This window comes from Haemorhous mexicanus, chromosome 4 (genome assembly GCF_027477595.1).
Source record: "Haemorhous mexicanus isolate bHaeMex1 chromosome 4, bHaeMex1.pri, whole genome shotgun sequence".
Taxonomy (NCBI): domain Eukaryota; kingdom Metazoa; phylum Chordata; class Aves; order Passeriformes; family Fringillidae; genus Haemorhous; species Haemorhous mexicanus.
Window position 1 is genome coordinate 34,325,856 of NC_082344.1, and position 19,041 is coordinate 34,344,896.

General features: G+C 38.4%; 1 protein-coding gene across 1 annotated transcript in view; it reads right to left on the reverse strand.

Annotated features, from left to right (window-relative positions):
- Positions 1 to 19,041, reverse strand: part of DCHS2 (dachsous cadherin-related 2) — a 61,543-nt gene that overhangs the window by 16,491 nt on the left and 26,011 nt on the right. The window contains 7 exon segments of the mRNA XM_059844420.1: positions 757 to 864; positions 5,558 to 6,415; positions 7,661 to 7,870; positions 8,115 to 8,249; positions 12,146 to 12,385; positions 13,335 to 14,169; positions 15,264 to 15,421. Coding sequence (XP_059700403.1) covers positions 757 to 864; positions 5,558 to 6,415; positions 7,661 to 7,870; positions 8,115 to 8,249; positions 12,146 to 12,385; positions 13,335 to 14,169; positions 15,264 to 15,421 — 2,544 coding nt within the window.

A 19,041-nucleotide genomic window follows, 5' to 3' on the forward strand; every position in this document is an offset into this window, starting at 1 on the left:
TTAAAGTCTTCAGAAACTCAGAGATAAAGCTATTTATTAAGGATACAAATATTGACACTGTTTCTGAGGAAAACTGCTTACACTGTCTATACGCCATCCCAAAAAGAGAGACTGCAGCTATTCAGCAGGCAAACATATTGCAGATGTTTAGGAGCTGAGAGGTAACCAGAGTAGCTGTGCTCTCTTAGAAGCACAGCTTCTCCTCCTTTTTTAGAGGAGAAAATGTAAATGTACATGGGGAACACCTAACCCTCCTGCACCTGAATTCCAGGCAGAAGAGCAGGCGAAAGCAGAACTGCTGCAGAACACAAGTACAATCACAAAAAAAACCAAACCAGACTTGACTTTAAAATGTGTTGATGTTTGCCTGAAACAAAGAGCATTAAAATCAACAAGTGTCTAATGCTTCTACTTTGGAAGTGTTTTGAAGGATTTTTGTTCATTGAGTTTTTGGGAAACTGTATGATGAGAAACAAGCTGGAATCTCAGCTTGAATCACAAAGCGGTAGTTTATCAACTCCCAACACCTGGTGATCAATAGTAAATCAAAACGGAGTGTTTTAAACAGGTATAGTGGTGCTCAATTTCTTTTTACCTCAAGTTTATAACAGTGCCTGGATTTATTAATGACCTGCTTATTGAAACAGAATTATTACTAGGGAGTACTCTTAAGATATCTAGCCCTTGTTCTTGTGGTAGGAACTTGCTAATGCTCCAAAATACACATAGACACTTGAAAAAAAATATAAAATGTACCTGTAACAGGGTGTATGGAGAATATTTCCTGGTCACTGAAAATGCGGTATTTTATGTCTTCTCCTGTAAATTTGTGTTCATAGGCTTCTACTGTTAGAAGGGATGTACCTATGGAAGCAATAAGACATTTTTATCATGTTAAACAAGAAGATTTTTTCTAATTTTATAGTATTGATATAAATAGCAGATACACAACTACACACTAGGTTAGGTGGTCATTCATTAGTTTAGTAAACGGTAAGAATAATTCTCCATGATTTTTCCTATATTAAAAATTCATAGACAAAGCACTGTCTATCCCTCCTTCCTCAGTAAATTACACGTCTGATAACAACTTTACCTGCCTAAATAAAATTATGAGATTTAACTTTTCCTAATTGCAAATTCACAGGAACCATTTGACTTCTCTCTTACCTGAAGTCATATCTAGGGTTTTTTTTTGGGTTTTGGTGCATCATGTCACCCACAAATGACCAGAAAGAGTGTATTTACTTGTCTCCATTTATCAGGATTCAATTTGGGTTTTCGAACAGTACCTTAAATGAAATATCCTTCAGAATTTTAATTAGTCATCTTTTGATAAAGAGAAAGAAAAGATGAAACTATGTGCATAGCTATGTGTCAATTCACACAGAATCCAAATTCCATGAAAAGACCAATAATTTAATATAGAATGCAGGAGACATGAAATTGAAGTCCCATTTGGAATAAAATGAAAGGGTAAATGTGAAACTCAATAAATTATCCTGCTCAGAACCATCACATTTAACAAAAATATAGTAAGTTCAAAAGGCATTATCACAATCTCCAAATAATTATTCTTTTCAAGTGACTTACAAAATTGTCTAGCATATATGGTCATTGATTTTAATGTTTTTAATTTTTAATTAAATTGTAATTGCTTCCATGCAGCTGTGATGGAATGAGGCAACCTAAGTCTTTCAAACAGCATTAGAGGCAACTAGTTATTATATCATAAAGGTGATAGTCAGTGTCCTGGATGCCACAGGAAAAGACTTTAGTATAAAAAAATGAGAGGAAATATTGCCATTACAACAATCCGATACCTTTTTCATTCCAGCAGTTACATATTATGTTTTTAGAAACCAGAATTTTTCTATTAAGCGTTTACTATTTGCTCTCAAAATCTATCTGCCAAAAGAAAAAGTATGCCAATTTTGACATGTGATTTTCTGTACTTGTCAATATACTTGTTAGATATTTACTAGAAAAGCTCTGGAATCAACGTCTATCTGTTCAATATGTAAAGAGACATGTATGAATGCTGACCTAGAGTTTTTTAGGAACTAAAATGAGGGGCTGTAGGCTGAATTTTTATTGCCAGGCAACTTTGGTTTACTACAGAAAGCCTCAAGGACAATCATTCACACCATCCTCAGAGCAGAGTTAGAGATAAAAAACTCCAAGGTCTGAACAATATCCCTCTTTATCTCTTAACACACTCTGCATCTTTTTGTTTGCTTGTGTGTTTAAGAAGAAATACTACCAGAAATAAAGGAAGCAGCAACATTTCTACTTGAATCCTTGTTTTTCAGAGGTTAGGTTAATAAACTCTTTTTCTGAGTGCTTATATCCTAATCTTTAAGCTCCACATTTTTCAAGCAGATAGAGTTGTTTACAGCTTCTTTTTAGCAGAGTACAAATCTCTTGTTCTGATACCCTTCACAGAAAATGATTCCTCCAAACAGTGAATTTTTACAGTTCATTGTCAAAAAAATATGACCAAAGTGTGAGGTCAGCTGTGACATAAATAGACCCTATACAGATAAAGAGTAATAGAAAATGTCCATCTGCTGGAACTCGCCATTCCAATCACACGCACTTCAGACATTGCCTCAAGCAGAGGTCACATCATGTAGCTCTTAACAGAGAAAAATCAGGGAAAGGGAGCTCTCTCCCTGCAAAACACTTTCAGCACTGATGATAGAGCAAGGCAGCAGGGAGATCAGGCTCAAAGCAAAAGCAGTCAGATCAGCTTGAAATTGACCTCTGAATTAGTAAAAACTATTGAAAGACATGAAGAGTGATGTAAAATATGTAAATCCAGGGTTTTTTTCAGTTTAATTACATACAGTCTGACTGCATATAGAATTATCTCAAACTGCTTTATACAGCCTAGATCCCACCATTATGCCTGCAGACTCAAAACCAAAACACAGCAGAGTGAACATTTGCCTACCTGGCCAAATCAGCTCCAAAACACTTGCTGAATTTGTTAGGGCAAACATGTTTTATATATATGGGGCTTTTTATGTATGTCCTAACACCAGCACCACACAGAGCTGCTGTGTCACTGTAGCATTTTCTTCCTTCTTCAGTCCTCATTATAGTAGTCTCTTTTCACTGTCCTCTGCCATCTAACCTGTGTTCATCCTTGTCATTATTTCTTCAGACCTCTTAATTGCCATGAAATGAAAAGCTTGGCACAGAGATAATGATTCAAGAACCGTCTGGACACAATTCTGTGCCATGTGCTCTGTGATGACCCTGCTTGAGCAGGGAGGTGGCATCAGATGACCCCTTTGGTCCCTAACCCTAACCCAACCTCACCCATTCTGTGATTCTTTGACTTAAAGAATGAGGAGATACATATTTGATATCTAATAGAAAAAGAAAATATAGGAGTTGAGAAATTTTACTGGTGAATCTGTCTCCAAGTGTTATGCAAACAACCATTCAACTAAAAGTTGGGTAAATAATAAAGGTTTTTTACTCTCTGAAGAGCACAGTCACTTGATTATTTATTGATTAGCTTCTAAATGCCTGCTGTAGAACAGTTTATAATATTTAAAGACATTAAATATTCAATATTAAACAAAAAAAAAAAAAGAAAAGTGGTGTTTTCTAAAGGTCATTAAACTTGGAGGTTAAACACTTAAAGAAAATGTGACCACAAGGACCAGTTCCTGAGGCACTTGCCCATTTGATGGGTTTAGACTAAATTAAAACTAAGGACCCTTGGCTTTGGTTTTTTTGTTGTTTATATTACTCATATTTTTTACTCTTTTTAAAATAAACGTAGTGTTTTTCCTCTCCATCAGTTAAGGCAGAAATAAAATTATGAAGAGAAGCCACATTTATTAATACCAGTTCTACAAATAATCAGTATGTAATGTAAATCTTCCCTGGACTGAATACACTGGTACTATTCACATTTGTAGGGGTCCCAGGATCACATCTATCCTATAAGCTAACTTCTATGAGAGTTTTAATTACAATCATGCTTTTCTTCCCCACTGAAATGTAAAATATTTGATATTTATTTATGCTTATGAAAAAAGGAAAATAGTATAAACAGAGACAAACAGTACTAGTATTTGGTAAAATCTCTTATATTCTTAGAAGAATTTGATCTTCTTAGCAAATAGAAGTATTATTAAACACAAACTAACATTTTGTGATCAAACCCGCCTGTTTACCCTGAAGCTTTGCTAAATTTCCTTTAATCAAAACAACTTAAATTGAATCTTAATTATATTTCTATAGATTGAATGGGAGTACACAATGGCATTCTGATACCACAGTTTCTTGGGGCATTTCTGTAATTTCAGGCTGGCTTTTTAGCCTGACCCAGGAACACATCTACACTTTAAAAAATCTAGGATCGGAGCAGTTTATTTATTGCCATAAAGTTCTGATCTTTATTTTCTTTTGTTAAATTCAAAAATTTGGCTTGTAGTCCCAAACAAGCACAGGGGAAGGAATGGCTGAATAACCACAGCAGTAATTACTGCAACAGCCATCTTCACCCTTCAGTCTCTCTTCTGTTTGCAATCATCCAAGAATATTGATTGGTTTTCCAAAATTACTAACACATTTCTTATTTACTGATTCATAATCCAATATACAGGCTGTTACTCATGATCTAGGAATCCACTAGTCTCACAAAACCCTTAGGATATAAGGGAATACTGCCTTGGTTTTACTGAGGGAAGTTTGAATTCTAAAAGAGAAATTACTTGTTCAAGGTGAACCTTATGAGCTGTTTTAATTGAGAATATAGTGCGAGTCAGATCTTTAAATACACCTGGCCAAATAAATAGTGAGACTTGTGGACAGAAATATGTGAAAGCCATTCATTTCTGCCCCTCATCAGGACAGAACCAATCCCTGATGCAGGAGAAGATACCACATCTAATTGGCTGGAGGGATACCTATTAATGTTCTTTGAATGATAAAAAGTAGAGCAGTAATTCTCATCAATATCCAGAACAAATGCAAATAAATCTGTAAGCGCCTTGTGACTGAAGCTGGTTGGTCTATAGGTGGCATTCCATAGTGCAGTCTCTACCTAGAGAGACACTGTAGAAGCATGTCCAAGTGACCATGTATAAATGGCCTCCGACCTTCTCTACCCATCCTACTCCTCTTTCTCCTTCTTGTGCAAAGCCTAAAACTTCAGTAAGGTATTTATGAAAGCTACTACAGTTTGTGAAGGGTTTTGTGAAAACAAGAAATGAAGGTTGCAACTGGTTCCCAACACTCAACTCATCTGAGTTTGTGTGCACTGCCTAGTGAAGAAGTAAATGCTGTCCACCCATCATTGAAGTAATTTTGCTAAATGAATGAACCCACTGATGATTAGACAATGCCTCCTCCATTGCATCTTTTTCATGCTGGTGCATTTGAAAGGGGCAAACAGGTATTGGCTACATCCACATTAACTTTTCCCTGCTGCTGCATGTGAAAAAACAAAAGGTTTCCCTATACTATTCAATACAATTTCTATTCCAAAAGGAGGGGAGATTGGTGACTACAAGAAGAGAGATTTCATGCCCACCTGCTGCACTGTTCTCAGGCACACTTGCTTCGTATAGGCTGCGGCTGAATGAGATCCCCTCCTCTTGCTCTTCTGTAAAGATAATGACCACAGCTGTGGCTGTTCGAGGTGTGCTGCCTTGATCTGAAGCTGTCACTAGCAGCTGGGTACTGAAGTCCTTGGAAGCCAAGGGCTCCCGAAGAATGATGTCACCTGTCTTCACATCGACCTGAAATACAGTTTCTGCCATCATCAAATTAAAAACAACAGCTCCATTTAATCCCAGATCCACATCCTCTGCTCTCACAGTGGCTACTGTCTCATTCACAGCAGTTTCAGCAGGCACAAAGACCCTGATAGGATTCTGCAAAAAAACGGGATCATTGTCATTGACATCATTAATGTGCACCACAACACTGACAGTGGTGCTCCTTGGGAAATGGGTGCTACAGTCACTTGCCACAGCCCTAAAAGTGTACTGGGACTTGGTCTCTCTGTCCAGTGCCTTTGTAGTAACGACGGATCCCGTGACACTATCGATGGCAAATGCTCCATAGGTGCCATCAATAAGGGAGTACATAACTTCACCATTCAGGCCAGCATCTTCATCAGAAGCAGAGAGGTCCAGGATGGGTGAGCCTTCCTCCAGGTCTTCTGTCACAGAGATTTGATACTGGGTCTTCGCAAACAACGGGCTGTGGTCATTTTCATCCAAGACTGTTAGATGGAGCTGTGCAGTGGAGCTTCTCGAGGGACTGCCTAGGTCATGGCACTCAATTACAAGAGTGAAATTGCTGATGTCTTCTCTGTCTAAGCTACGAGTGACCAGCAGCTTGCCTGACGTGTTATTTAGTGTGAAGTATTCTCCAACATTTCCACCTTTCAAATACATAAAAAATTAAATGATCACAAACAGCTACTTTTAAAGAAGAACCCCCTGTGAATACTCTATACTAATTGCAATAACAAGGTCCAATGCTCATACAACTGGCGTGCTCATGTGCCTTTCATATATTTTATTTCTCATAGAAATTAAAACCTGTATTTCATTTAAATCAGTGAGCGGCAATGATAGCAAATGCAGAATGTCATAACAATTTACAGACTGGCCTTTTGGCCAGATGCATATCATTTTTTCCAAACCAGCCCACCTTACAAAAGCTCATGCATCTATGCTGCTCCATGAAATGACCTCTTCCCAGCCTTAGTTACAAATTCCACAAATCTATAAAGCATTACTGACAATTGAAATTGCTTGCTCCTAGTTCTCTTCTACAAACCTATATCTTGGAATTCAAGAGTTGGGCAAGGTCATGATTCGGGAGCACTGGGAATAAATATGAAGCAGTCAACTGAAAAGTCAGCATTTTTAGTAACAGTGAATGGCTTACATACTTTATAACATGCAGACAGACCAAAGGTAACTAAATTAAATGTCATAGAAATCACAACATTAAAACCAAGAAAACAAAGGAATTCATAACTGTTTCTTCAAAGAAAAATGTGTTGGTTTTTACCGCAGTAGCTCTCTGCCTACATTTGAGCTATTGCTGAGAGCCACAAACCAAAGTAAGCACAGCAAACTTGTACTTGTCCAAAGATACTACAGGAGGCTTTGAACAGCTGTGGAGCTTACATTGGCATAGTGGACACAGGGAGAGTTTGGCAAGATGGAAGCCAAGTATGACATTACTAATTGCTGGGTGAAAGAAGCTCTCATGAAATAAAATTTAATAAATAGCATTAAACAAATAAATTTCAATTAATTCTTGGATATATTTTCAAGGGAATATTTACATTCAGACTTCTACAACTGTAACAAAAAGGACAAAAATTATGCCTTCATGATTAATGCCTCGTTCCAGCATTTGGTGGTTTTTTTTTTTTTGTTTCTCTGTTCTGGACTATTTCAAATCCAGAATGCAGAATGAAAGTGTGCCTGGGAAGTGCTTATTAGTGCTGACAAAAGCGTGAAAGATCTCTTTTCTTTTCCACATAAAAGAAGCATGTGGACAAGATGGGAGCTCAGGAGGCCTGGTAAATTCAAGACTAGCCTAAAACTAAGATGCTGCTGTTTAAATATTTCTCTGATTTATACTAACAAAATGATGGAATATAACTTACCAGTTATTTTGTATCTTAGAGCTCCATTATTGCCAGCATCCATATCTACAGCCCGGATAATGTAAACAACAGAAAGCTGTTGGTTCTCTGGAATAAAGATCTCAGAGGGAGGAAGAAGAAATGTGGGAGAGTGATCATTTTCATCCAGCACTGTGCAGATTACTGTCACTGTGCTTGACAGCGATGGAGTTCCACTGTCCCGAACCAAAACTAAGATCAATAAAAAGAAAGCAATTTTCATTCAGTGGTGGTGGTTGCAACAATAAATGCTCTTTAATAATATCAGAGTAGGAGAGTTATTTGTGCTATGCAAAGAGCATATGCTCTTCTGTACTGGAAAATCTTACCACATGCATCTAATTCAGAAGGCAGGAAAAAAGTAGTGCTGATAGTAACACCTCACTCACTCTCACTTCCCACTCCAGAGGCATTCATAGATACTTCACACTGCTACCTTTAATACTGAAAACCTCCTGGGTTTCTCTGTCCAGCGATGCAGCTGTTACAAGTTCTCCACTGTCCGAGTTCATCTTGAATTTCTCATAACCAGCTCCTGGTAAGATTTCATACTGAAGCAAGGAATTCAGCCCTTTAAAACAGAATGGAAATCTTAGTAAAACACAGCAACTCTCCTCACATTCAGGTCTACTTATTTGTCTCTTTCTTTCCCTTTCAGGTCCTTCTGAATGACAATTCCATAAAGTTCCTGATCAGAGCTACCAGTTGTATATAGTGCAGGCATATTAGCCTTCCCAGATTTCTCTAGGAAATAGGCTAAAACTTTTAAAGGTTTTAGAAACCTTTCTTTCAAAGTTGCCCACCTTAGTTGAACAGGAAATGAGACTCAACATTCTTACCTATTATGGTTGTAAGATAATTCCTTTCATGTTTCTTCTAGTTGAAACATCCTCACAAGGAAAGTATAATGTCATCTCCATCACACCTATATTATTACCTTTAATGAGTTTAATCCTACGTTATATATCTGAAGGATTTGACTATTGTGCCCTTTTTTTTTTTTTTTCCTAATTTTCTTACATTCCAGTCAACCATTCTGTGTTTTTCCCACCGAGAATTAGTCTTTGAGTAGGGCAGGGACAGTTGATATGCCCGAAAAATTACACGACACTTCTAGTCATTTGCAAACACTGCCTGCCTGTCTGTTCTCATCTGCTGCAGTCAAGCACAAGACAATCTGCACTGGAGTTGATGGAGAAACACCCACGTGAGAGAAGAAACAGAGTCTACAGTTTTTAACATAGTTGACTTCATTTGCCTTTGAATAGCTTTGTTAAGTGGTTGACAGCGCTACTGAAATTTGATTAAGAGAATTATTACCGTGAATGCATTTGCACCTAAACAAAGCCAAGGGAGGGATGTATACAATACACAGCAGGCAGAAAAATGACTTACAGAAATCCTTTCAGCTTTACAGAAGAAGGAAGAAAAACCACATCAGTGAGGACAGTCAAGGTGAATGTCTTCAAAGTCTCACGTTATATTTATCTGATCTGCCCATATCAGATAACATTCAACTAAATTTTAAAAGCTATTCACAGTTCTGCCTGCATTTATCTATCCTTTATCACCAATATGCTACAGATGTAAAAAAAGAGACACAAAGCTGCAGGTCTGATAGTATTAGCTTTTTGCCTCCTGCATTTGAGCTGCTTCAATGCGGTTCCTTCTCCAGCAGATTCCACAATGGACACTATTCACAACCAGGGCTGAAAAAACATGGGTGCCATCCAAGTTAACTATTCACACAATGCTGAAGTTAAAACTTTTAACCCTTAAAGAACACAGATACGTGACATCTTAATTACATTTATTTACCAAGCATTTACTGACTCCTTTCCTACATCCAACTGCTAGGAGTGTAAAGTAGCATTAGGAAGAAGCTGCACACCCTGCCCAGAGAGGAGTGTGCTGACTCTACACATGCACACACCAGAGCACAGCAGCTAGCACATTTGCACTCAATCCAACCTGCAGGTTAATTATTCAGTAGCACTGGTCATACTTTAGGAGCTGAAATTACAAACTGAAATAAAAAATGTCCCCCCTCCCCAAATCCAGATTCAAGTCTCATCTGTATCGGACTTTATTGTAAAGTCTAATGGATGGCAGTAAGCTGTGTCTCGTAACTCAAAGTCAATGGTTCCTATTAACCTTTCAAGATTTTTTTCCTAAGGCTCCAGACATAACTATTGAACCACAGAGGTGTATATCAGCTTAATAGGAGACCTTGCCAAATGCTAGTTTAGTCTTCTGCAAAGACCTACCTCAAGAAAAAACCCTGACCTATTTTAAATATGCTGCTGGTATCTTTGCTTTGCCATGTGTATTCTTCCAACATGCACATTTTCCAATGTTAACATCTTTTACACTTGCATTTACTGATGTTGAGCTGTCAGATGTCAGCTGGGTAGGGGTGAGGGCATGGAGGGCTCCCTAAAGGTTCCCAAAGTGAGGCCACATAGAGATGCAGTAAGTGCAGATGTTATAACGTCCAGGAGCGAGGTAGCTGAACAAAAGTTTTCAAGGATATTCATGTGAAAGAAAACCACTCCAAAGTCAGAAGTTTTACTTTCCCCCTAAAAAGACCCCCTTCCAGTCACAAAGAATGAAGCAGAAAGGAAAATAAAACAAAAAGTTGATAATGACTGGTTCCTCCCAGTGGTCACTCAGGGAACATATGAAGTAAACAAAAAATTGTGATGGGAGAAAGTCCTTCACTGAGACTATGCAAATATTAATGGGATGTGAACTGCAATTCAAAGAGTGTATAAAAATGAAAAAAAAAGATGGAAAAACAAAAAAGAGGACATCATGACAGGAGTAATTTTATTCCAAAACTGTGGTCCAAAAACATAAGAAAAGTGAGTAACATTATATTTATATGACTCCTATATAAATCAAATTTTCTTACATTGTGAACATCACTTCAATATTAATTTGAAACAATAGTATGACACACCCACAACATGGGGCCAAATCATGCAAATGTAAGAAAAAGACCCAACAGAAGGACTCTGGTTACTGGAAAATGTACTTTAAAAAACTAGCAGGAAGGAACCATCAGCCACAACAGTGCTCCAGCCCAAAGTGTCTGCACAGGCAGGCACGCACTGTGCCACCCGGTACACTTGGAATGCCCTTCCCCTCCACCCTGCCAAGCCACCCCGACTCCTTCCCACTAACTGCTCTGGAAAGTTCCTTTCTGCTGTATTTTCCACAAGACGTGAAAAAAATATAAAGGATGGAAAAGGAAGGAGAAGAATTCAAGCAAACTCTCAGTTGTCTTCTTTATCTTCCAAACCTTTCTTAGAGTATCACCTATTTTGTGATCCACAAAAGAAAGAAAATATTTGGAAGAGTGAGATACAGAGGCAGACTGCAGTACAGCTCAGCTGTTATGGAGCTCATAACAGACAGGGATACCTACATATTCCTAATTTCTAAATACTTTACATACTTGTGGGGAAATGTCTTTTCTATATAATACCTCTACTGAGCCCACATCAGCCTTTTGTAATCAATATTTGCTCTATATTAAAATTACAAATCTTACTGAATACATAAGATTATTTTGCTAACAAGTTCCATTATCTGTTTTTAAATAGCACAGTCTTACACAATTCTAAAGAAAGTGAACCCAGAGTAAACTGAAGTCATTCACAGAGCTGAAACTACCTTTGGGCCAAAGATGGCAGTATTGTAATATTTACCTCTCTTTCCAGATTTTATTATTTATCACACAGACCTTGTGTAAGTGCTCCAGCACACGGACTAACTGTAGCATCATATGCTATGCATTTTAGACAGTTCAAAAGAGCAGGTAGTGGAAGAACTGGAGGGAATTTTTTGTTGCTTAGCAGACTCTCTCAGGTTTAGTCCTTACATGTGATTCTGAGGAGATGAACCATCCCCACATCTTATTTCTCCATTCTGTGTATTTTTGAAAAACAATGCATTAACACTCTTTAGCATGTAAAGTCCTCTTTAAAACCCGGAGCAGCTTCCACTATCCCTTCACAGCCCTACCAGCTTGAAAATCTTGGATGACAGTGCCCCTCTCTGGTCAGAAAAGATAAGCGCATATTTGCCGGCTCTGTTACAAAACCAGGACTCTTGACTAGTGATCTGATTGGGAGAGACAAAATTTTCAGATGTCAACTTTGAATTTAATATCGTTCGCTGATTTATAACCAGGGAACGCTGGCTTTCTTCATGTGAAACCTACAATATGCTTTGTCACTCAAGAACACATTTTACATTTAATATAACCATCAGAGCTGAAGCTACCCCAAAGTCTAAGTCAGAATAGTTCCAAGCTCTAATCAAAGATTGAGAGTCTGAACCAAAACTCAAAAGACAAACATCACCTTGACAGAAGCACAACAGCTGTACACACAAGGCATCAAGATTGGATTGGTCTGCTATGGTCCACAAGTAAATTAGAAGCAAAAGGACACAAATTACCTGCATCTCGGTCCACAGCCTCCACTCTTATGACAAGCTCCCCTGGATCTCGGTTTTCATGAACTGCAGTCTCATAAAGTTGCTTCAGGAATCCCGGGGTCTCATCATTCACATCAAGAACAATGATGGTTAGAACTTGTGTGGCAGAGAGAGCTGGGCTGCCGTCATCAAGAGCCATGACTGTCAAACTGTAGCGCTCCTGAACCTCGCGGTCTAGAAACTGGGCTGTAGTTAAGAGTCCTAGTTTAAAGAAAAAAGGTTTTAAAAAAGTACCCTGGTCCAGATTAGGATCCCAGTTGTTCCAGCACTCACAGCTTCAATGTAACATCACCATGCCACTGCTGAAAGGCTTCTGGACTTTGCAGTCGTTCATTACCTTTGGTTCCCTCTACGGTGCTAATTGGCCCAGAAATACTGCCTTTTGCAGTATTGGGATTCATGGAAAATTCAAGTGAAGTTCAGAGATTGCTTTTAATTTAACTTTGGGCTTAACTTTGTAACTATATTTAATTTAAATATTTGTCTTTTTTTGCACATAAGTTATGCAGTTAGGAGCTCCACAAATCAGTGTCAGCTTCATCACCTAATAGATTCAAAATCAGATTAAGAACCAGAAAATATTACAACAATTAAGGTGATATTAGCATTTGTGAGAGCATAGTATAATAGTGAGAAATCAGAGAATTTCAGAGAGCTGAAGAATGAAATTCATCAGCACTTTGAGCCTCCACTGAACACATTCCACCCACAGTGTAATGCAGACTCCCTGATCTCAACTTTGCCTTTCCTCATGTGTACCTATCATAACATACATGTGTGCACATGCTTAAAGTATGCATCATGCCAAAATCAGAATGAAATCTTTCACTGCCTGCATTTTCTTCCCGCCTTCCTCAATACACTATTGAAAGATACAGTACACCTACGGTACAGACCCAGTACACCTACACAACACAGTAACAGTATTACGCCAAAATTTTTGAGCTGAGTCTCACAGTGCTTAACTACTGTGCTCTGCTCTGCCCTGCTTGTGTGGTGTTCTGCCCAAGGCAATAACTCCTGAGGACAAGAAGTCAGCTGGGCAGAGCGCCACACTAATTTGGTATTTCCCTATTGTATGGTATGCACTCTCAAATGTTACTGTGAGAATCACAACACAAAAAAACCCAGAGAAGAGAAGTCATGGTACCTGTGATTTTATCCAGTACAAATGCTTTGTTTTCATTGCCTGAAAGAATGTGGTATGTAACTTGTCCATTTCTTCCCTCATCAGGATCCTTTGCAAATATGTGGTGTACAAGGAAGCCCACCTCCACATCCTCCATGACATAGGAAAGAGGCAAAGACACAAAACTGGGACTGTTGTCATTGATATCTAAAATAACAATTTTGACAGCCAGGGAATCCAGCCGACGATCAGTCAGATTTATTGCCTGGTCTTCTGCAAACACCGTCAAGATCACAGAACGAGTAATCTCCCTGTCCAGTGGAGAAGCTGTAGTCAAGGTGCCATACAAAGGGTGAATAAGAAATGGATTTTCACCTGCGTTACTTATTTCTAAGGAATACTCTATTTTGCTGTTCAGAAAACCGCCATCTCCATCCTTTGCATTGAATGTGGAAACCAGAGTGCCAATGGGTACATTTTCTTCTATGCCAATCACTACAATGTCATCTTGAAAATGTGGAGAATGATCATTCTTATCCTCTACATCAATACTTAGGAAGACAGTGCTATTTTGTGGGGGGTGATTATAATCCCTTATAATAACTTGCAAAAGAAAGTGTGACTCTGTTTCATAGTCAAGCTCCTTGGAAAGATAAAGGTCTCCTGTCAAGCTGTCTATTTCAAAATGAACATTATCATCTTTAGCAATACTAAAATGCAGTTTCCTGTTACGTGCTAGATGGTTACTCGATGCCTTCAGAGAATCCAACACTTGTGCGGGCTTAAAATTTTCAGGTATGACAAAGTGCTTGAAGTTCTGAAAGAAGCCAGATCTCCCATTGGGAAGTGGGATCACCTGCAACCAAAACACAAAGACTGCAATATTTTCCCACTGTTATTATGAATATTGTAATGTGTAGTGGGCTGACCCTGGCTGGATGCCAGGTACCAGCAATGCTGCTTTCTCACTCCCCTCTGCCACTGGACAGGGGACAGGAAACATAATGACAGTTCATGAGCTCAGATAAGGACCAGGAGTGATCACTCAGCAAATACCATCACAGCCAAAACAGACTAGAAACAGAGATATTAACCGAACTTATTGCAAACAAAATGAGAGCAGGATAATGAGAAGAACAATAAGAGCTTAAAAACACACCTTCCCCCCACCCCTCCCTCCTCCTCCAGGGGTGCAGGGAGACAGGGAATGGGGGGTTACAGTCAGTTCATCACCCGAGGTTTCTCCCGTTGCTCAGGGAGAGGAGTCCTTTAACTCTAACTGTGGGAACAGCATTTGCCTTGCCCGGACTGAAGCTACAAGATATCCAACATTAACCATCTTTAGGGTGACTTGAAAATAGTAGCCTCAATAACATTCAGCCTCTGACAGAGGAGTGCACAGGCGGCCTGGACAAAGCAGCCCCACTGTGGTTTGATGAACAGCAGGTGGCTGGCTATGGAATGAGCACATGCTGCATTTCACACTCCCATGAAGAGCAGCCCTGTATAAATCAGCACAAAGAAATAAGATATCCTTATACGAGGTTATAGAGACCAAATTTAGAAAAGAGAGCAATTTGGTGGAGAAAACAAAAAAGTCTACTCTCTTCCCCACTTTCAGTCCCACTTGATATTTTTATGCCTACCTAGCTATTTTCCTCCTATTTCCCAGTGTTTCTAATGATCTCCTAAAGCACAAGCATCATTTGTTTGCAATAGGATCCAGAATGCTGTTGTGCATTCTTAACAAATCAAAATTAGTCTACTCTCTCATTTCCTCCCTCAACAGAAAAACTGCTAAGCAAAATTGCCATGAGACAAGGTGCTTACAATTTTGAACTTCTTCCTTTTTTCAGTTTATTTCCCAACCTTCTTCCAAAGTTGGTTTTATCATTCAAAGAAACTAAGAATTCAACATAATTGTTCTAGCTGCACAACATAAATAAGTACCTGGATGTAAACAGCAGCACGTCCTTGAAGTGAAGGCATCCCCTGGTCCTTGGCTATCACCATCATTCTGTAGTCAGATCTCTCAGCATGTGACAGAGGCTGGGTTGTTCTTAACTCTCCACTGACAGCATCAATCTGGAAGTATCCTATATCCTCTTCTATGGGGTAAAAATGGATATGTGTTATTGCAAATCAGTAACAGCTTGCCTCCATTGTACTGAACAATGTAATGAACAGTGAAAAAGAGCAGGACCCGGAGGAAAGGAACCTGCTGTACTCATTTGGATCTCTCTGGTTTGTTTGGTTGACCTCCTCTTCATTCATTAAGTACCTAGTTATTATAAACCACTTAGTGTGGATTTAGAAAAATATGGAGAGAAACCCCAATAGAGTACAAAGCAACAGCCCAGTTTTGTACCAGCTTTACTCACACCAATGGTGTGTGCATCGGGAGGGTGACAGATAGCCCAGGACTGGTCCTCCTATTTCTAACCTTGGCAGACAGAGCCAGAGAAAGAATTAAGTCTTATGGCATGGGTCGAGTACGTCCTGTGAGTCACAGATTATGGGGCCAGCAAAGAGCACTGTTGACCCCTACGATACACCGTGACTGCAGCCATGCCACCTGCCCTCCCTGTGCTCTGTACCAGCAGCCAGTTGGGGTAGCTCCAATCTTACATCAGCTGTTGTGGAGCAACATGTGAATATTGGAAATTATGCTCATATTTTTCATCAAGGACTGGTGGCACTTTAATAATAAGTGGCTTTTAATTAAGTTATTTTCTGCAGCCACATCATTTATTTGAGAGTTGTAAAGAATAATTTTATCACAGATGAATAAATAGCTCTTCATGACTTAAAATTAGAGAATAATTTATGTTGAAGAAAGGATCCTTAAGATCATCAAGTGGAACCTTTAACCCAACTGCCAAATTCTCAAAGTCCTGTCCCTAAGTAACATGTCTACATGTATTTTAAATACCTCTGGGGATGATGACTCCACCACCTCCCTAGGCAGCCTGTTCTAATGCTTGCCACCCATTAGGAAAATTTTCCTAATACCCAATTTAAACCTCCCCTGGATAAAGAGACTGATACATAGCTCCCCCATGTTTAAGAAATAGAATACAAATTACTTTCAAATTTTAATAAAATGGTAAAGTATCTATTACTCTGTATACATCACCAGAAACTGAGAAAATCACGATTATTTTAAGTACTTCTCTCTTGAAATACTATCCAAACAGCTTTCTGTTATGTGAATTTTTAATAAGGTGGGCTAGTGGGTTAAATAAAGTCATGCAGCATAACAGCCGCTATTACAGTGAGCGACTGCGGTAAAAATAAATTCAGTGCAGATGGAGCACACAAAACACGCACAAACAACTATATTTCCATAGGCACCTCAATGAGCATGAAGCTGTTTACGTTCTCCAAATCTGCACACTCAAATTAGTTAACTGCACATATAGATGTTCACTTTTGTATCCAAGTATATAATCTGCAACTGTAAAATATTTGCACCTGCAACATTTGAAGAAAACTTTTTTTTGAAAAAAACATTTAGCAAACTAATTGGAAAACTGGGTTTCCACAACCAAAAAATAGGAGTTTTTTTCAATATTGTTCTGCTGTTTTTTGCATGAATATAGCTTTCTAATTCTCCATCAGTCCTTTCTGAGTTGAGTCTTGCTGTCTGGAACATTAACAAGGAAATTGCCAACAAAAGGAAACAATATATAAAGACAATTAAATTGAATGAGACAGTCTTGCATTTTTCATTTTTCATAGTAGTTTCAAAATATTAATGCTATATTACTCTTTTCATAAATAGCTTTTGGTTTACTTTCCTGGTGTAGGTCCCAACAATATGTCTACAGTCACAGATCTGCTAGTTTTTTCTATTTAATGTTTAATGACACAAAATCCCAGATAGGCAAAAGCCACAGGAGATATGAGAAACAGAACACAATGGGAATTGCATGCATATATTTTCAGTATTTTGCCAAAATCTACACTCATAGTTACACTAAAATTCAAATATTGCATGAAATATTTTTGTGCATATTTTGGTGGCAAAAAAAGTCTGAAAATATTGGAAAGAGACATTGTATAAAAGAAAAACCCCTTGGGACTTCCATTCTGTAAGTGCTTCACATTTTCATTTTTCATCTGATGCCACACACTAAAGACAGTCAAAACTGAAATGCCCAATGTCTGCTTTTTTAGTATTTTTATCAATTTATTGATAAAAATACCAAAATTTATTTTTAAAATGTATTCCAAGTGTAGCCATTTGATTGAAATTCAGAAAAAACTTTTACACTGAGAAAAAAGTTTAATACCTACACAGCATGTCAGTCATTGGTCTAAAAACTCATGCTCACTGCACTTCCAGAAATATTTCCTTAACTCTCATCTCCATAAGTCACCTGAACTAGACAACTGCTGCTCAAATCAAACACTCTAAATATGTCCTTTTGTATCTGAGGAGAAAAGGAAGAAAATATAGGAGAAATGGATAAGAAATAAGGAATCTGGAAAGAGCAAATGAAGCATGGAACAGGAAAAAATTGAATCTCTCAAAAACTAGACTCCAATGGCCCCCGTCTCTTCTTGAGCTTAAAAAGTAACCTGCCAATAAATACATATGTTTTACAATTAAATTTTTCACCTCTGTCTTGTCCAACTGTTGGCCAGACTTTCATTTACATGAGGTTCTCCAAAACTCAGACACTCTTTCAGCTCTGTGCTCTCAAAGATGATCCAAGAAATTGTAGCTTAGAACCAAAAAAACAATGGTGCCCTGAGAAACACCAAGTACCGTGTTACTGTGTACTTTGGCTGGCTGAACATTCAGGCCTTACAGAAACTGTCATTTAGGCAAAATGGCCCAGAAAGCAGACAGAAAATAGCACTAAAGATTTCTCAGAAATTAGTGACCTCAGCACACAGTGATAGTCAGCTGTGTATTTTTACCTAATTTCCTAAACAACTATTTCTTTCCTAGGTGTTAAAATACTTAGTGCCCTGACCATGTCCTTCTCCTTTGAGATGATGGAAATTTGTTTCCTTTAACAGAAAAGAGGAAGGCAAGGCCATAGCTCCCAAAGAACCTGAACATGATGAGGGCTTGTGCAGAAATGTAGCCCTCTGCAAGTCTATAAATGCTCCCTGCACACTGCTTGCAAGTCATTCTGGAGAACAAGGACTTCTTCACAGACACATGGGCAGCACTTGCCAATTTGTGCATGTTAGCAGGGTAATTAGGCTTCTCTTGGCACTCACATAGTCAAGGGCTAATGTTGCATTCACATAATTGCTCCAAATATAACTGTAGAAGCCTCTGTCAATGCTAGACTTAATACACAAAGCAGTAGTTCCAGATGCCCTATAAATACTAATTTCTGTTATAAATGCTATACTATATCAGTCATAAAGAAGACCAGGCAAATCACTTTCCTACTGCCAGCATCACTGAGGAATAAACACAGCTGGGATCAACTCCCTCTGAATTAGTGATAACCCAGAAGTTTAAGTAGGGTCATGTGACCACCCACTTCCATGCATATACATTTTTAAAGGATGGTTTGCTTTGATTTTCTAGGAAGAGGAAGGGGCATTTTGAAGGAAAAACTTCCCTGTAACCTAAAATCCATCTGGTGTGTAAACCTCATAGTTCTTTTACAGATTTGCCCTCTGTATTTTGTTGGCATCTGTCATTAACATTCCTACATAGCTTAATATATTGCTTCTATCTTGAAATTTCTTTAATATC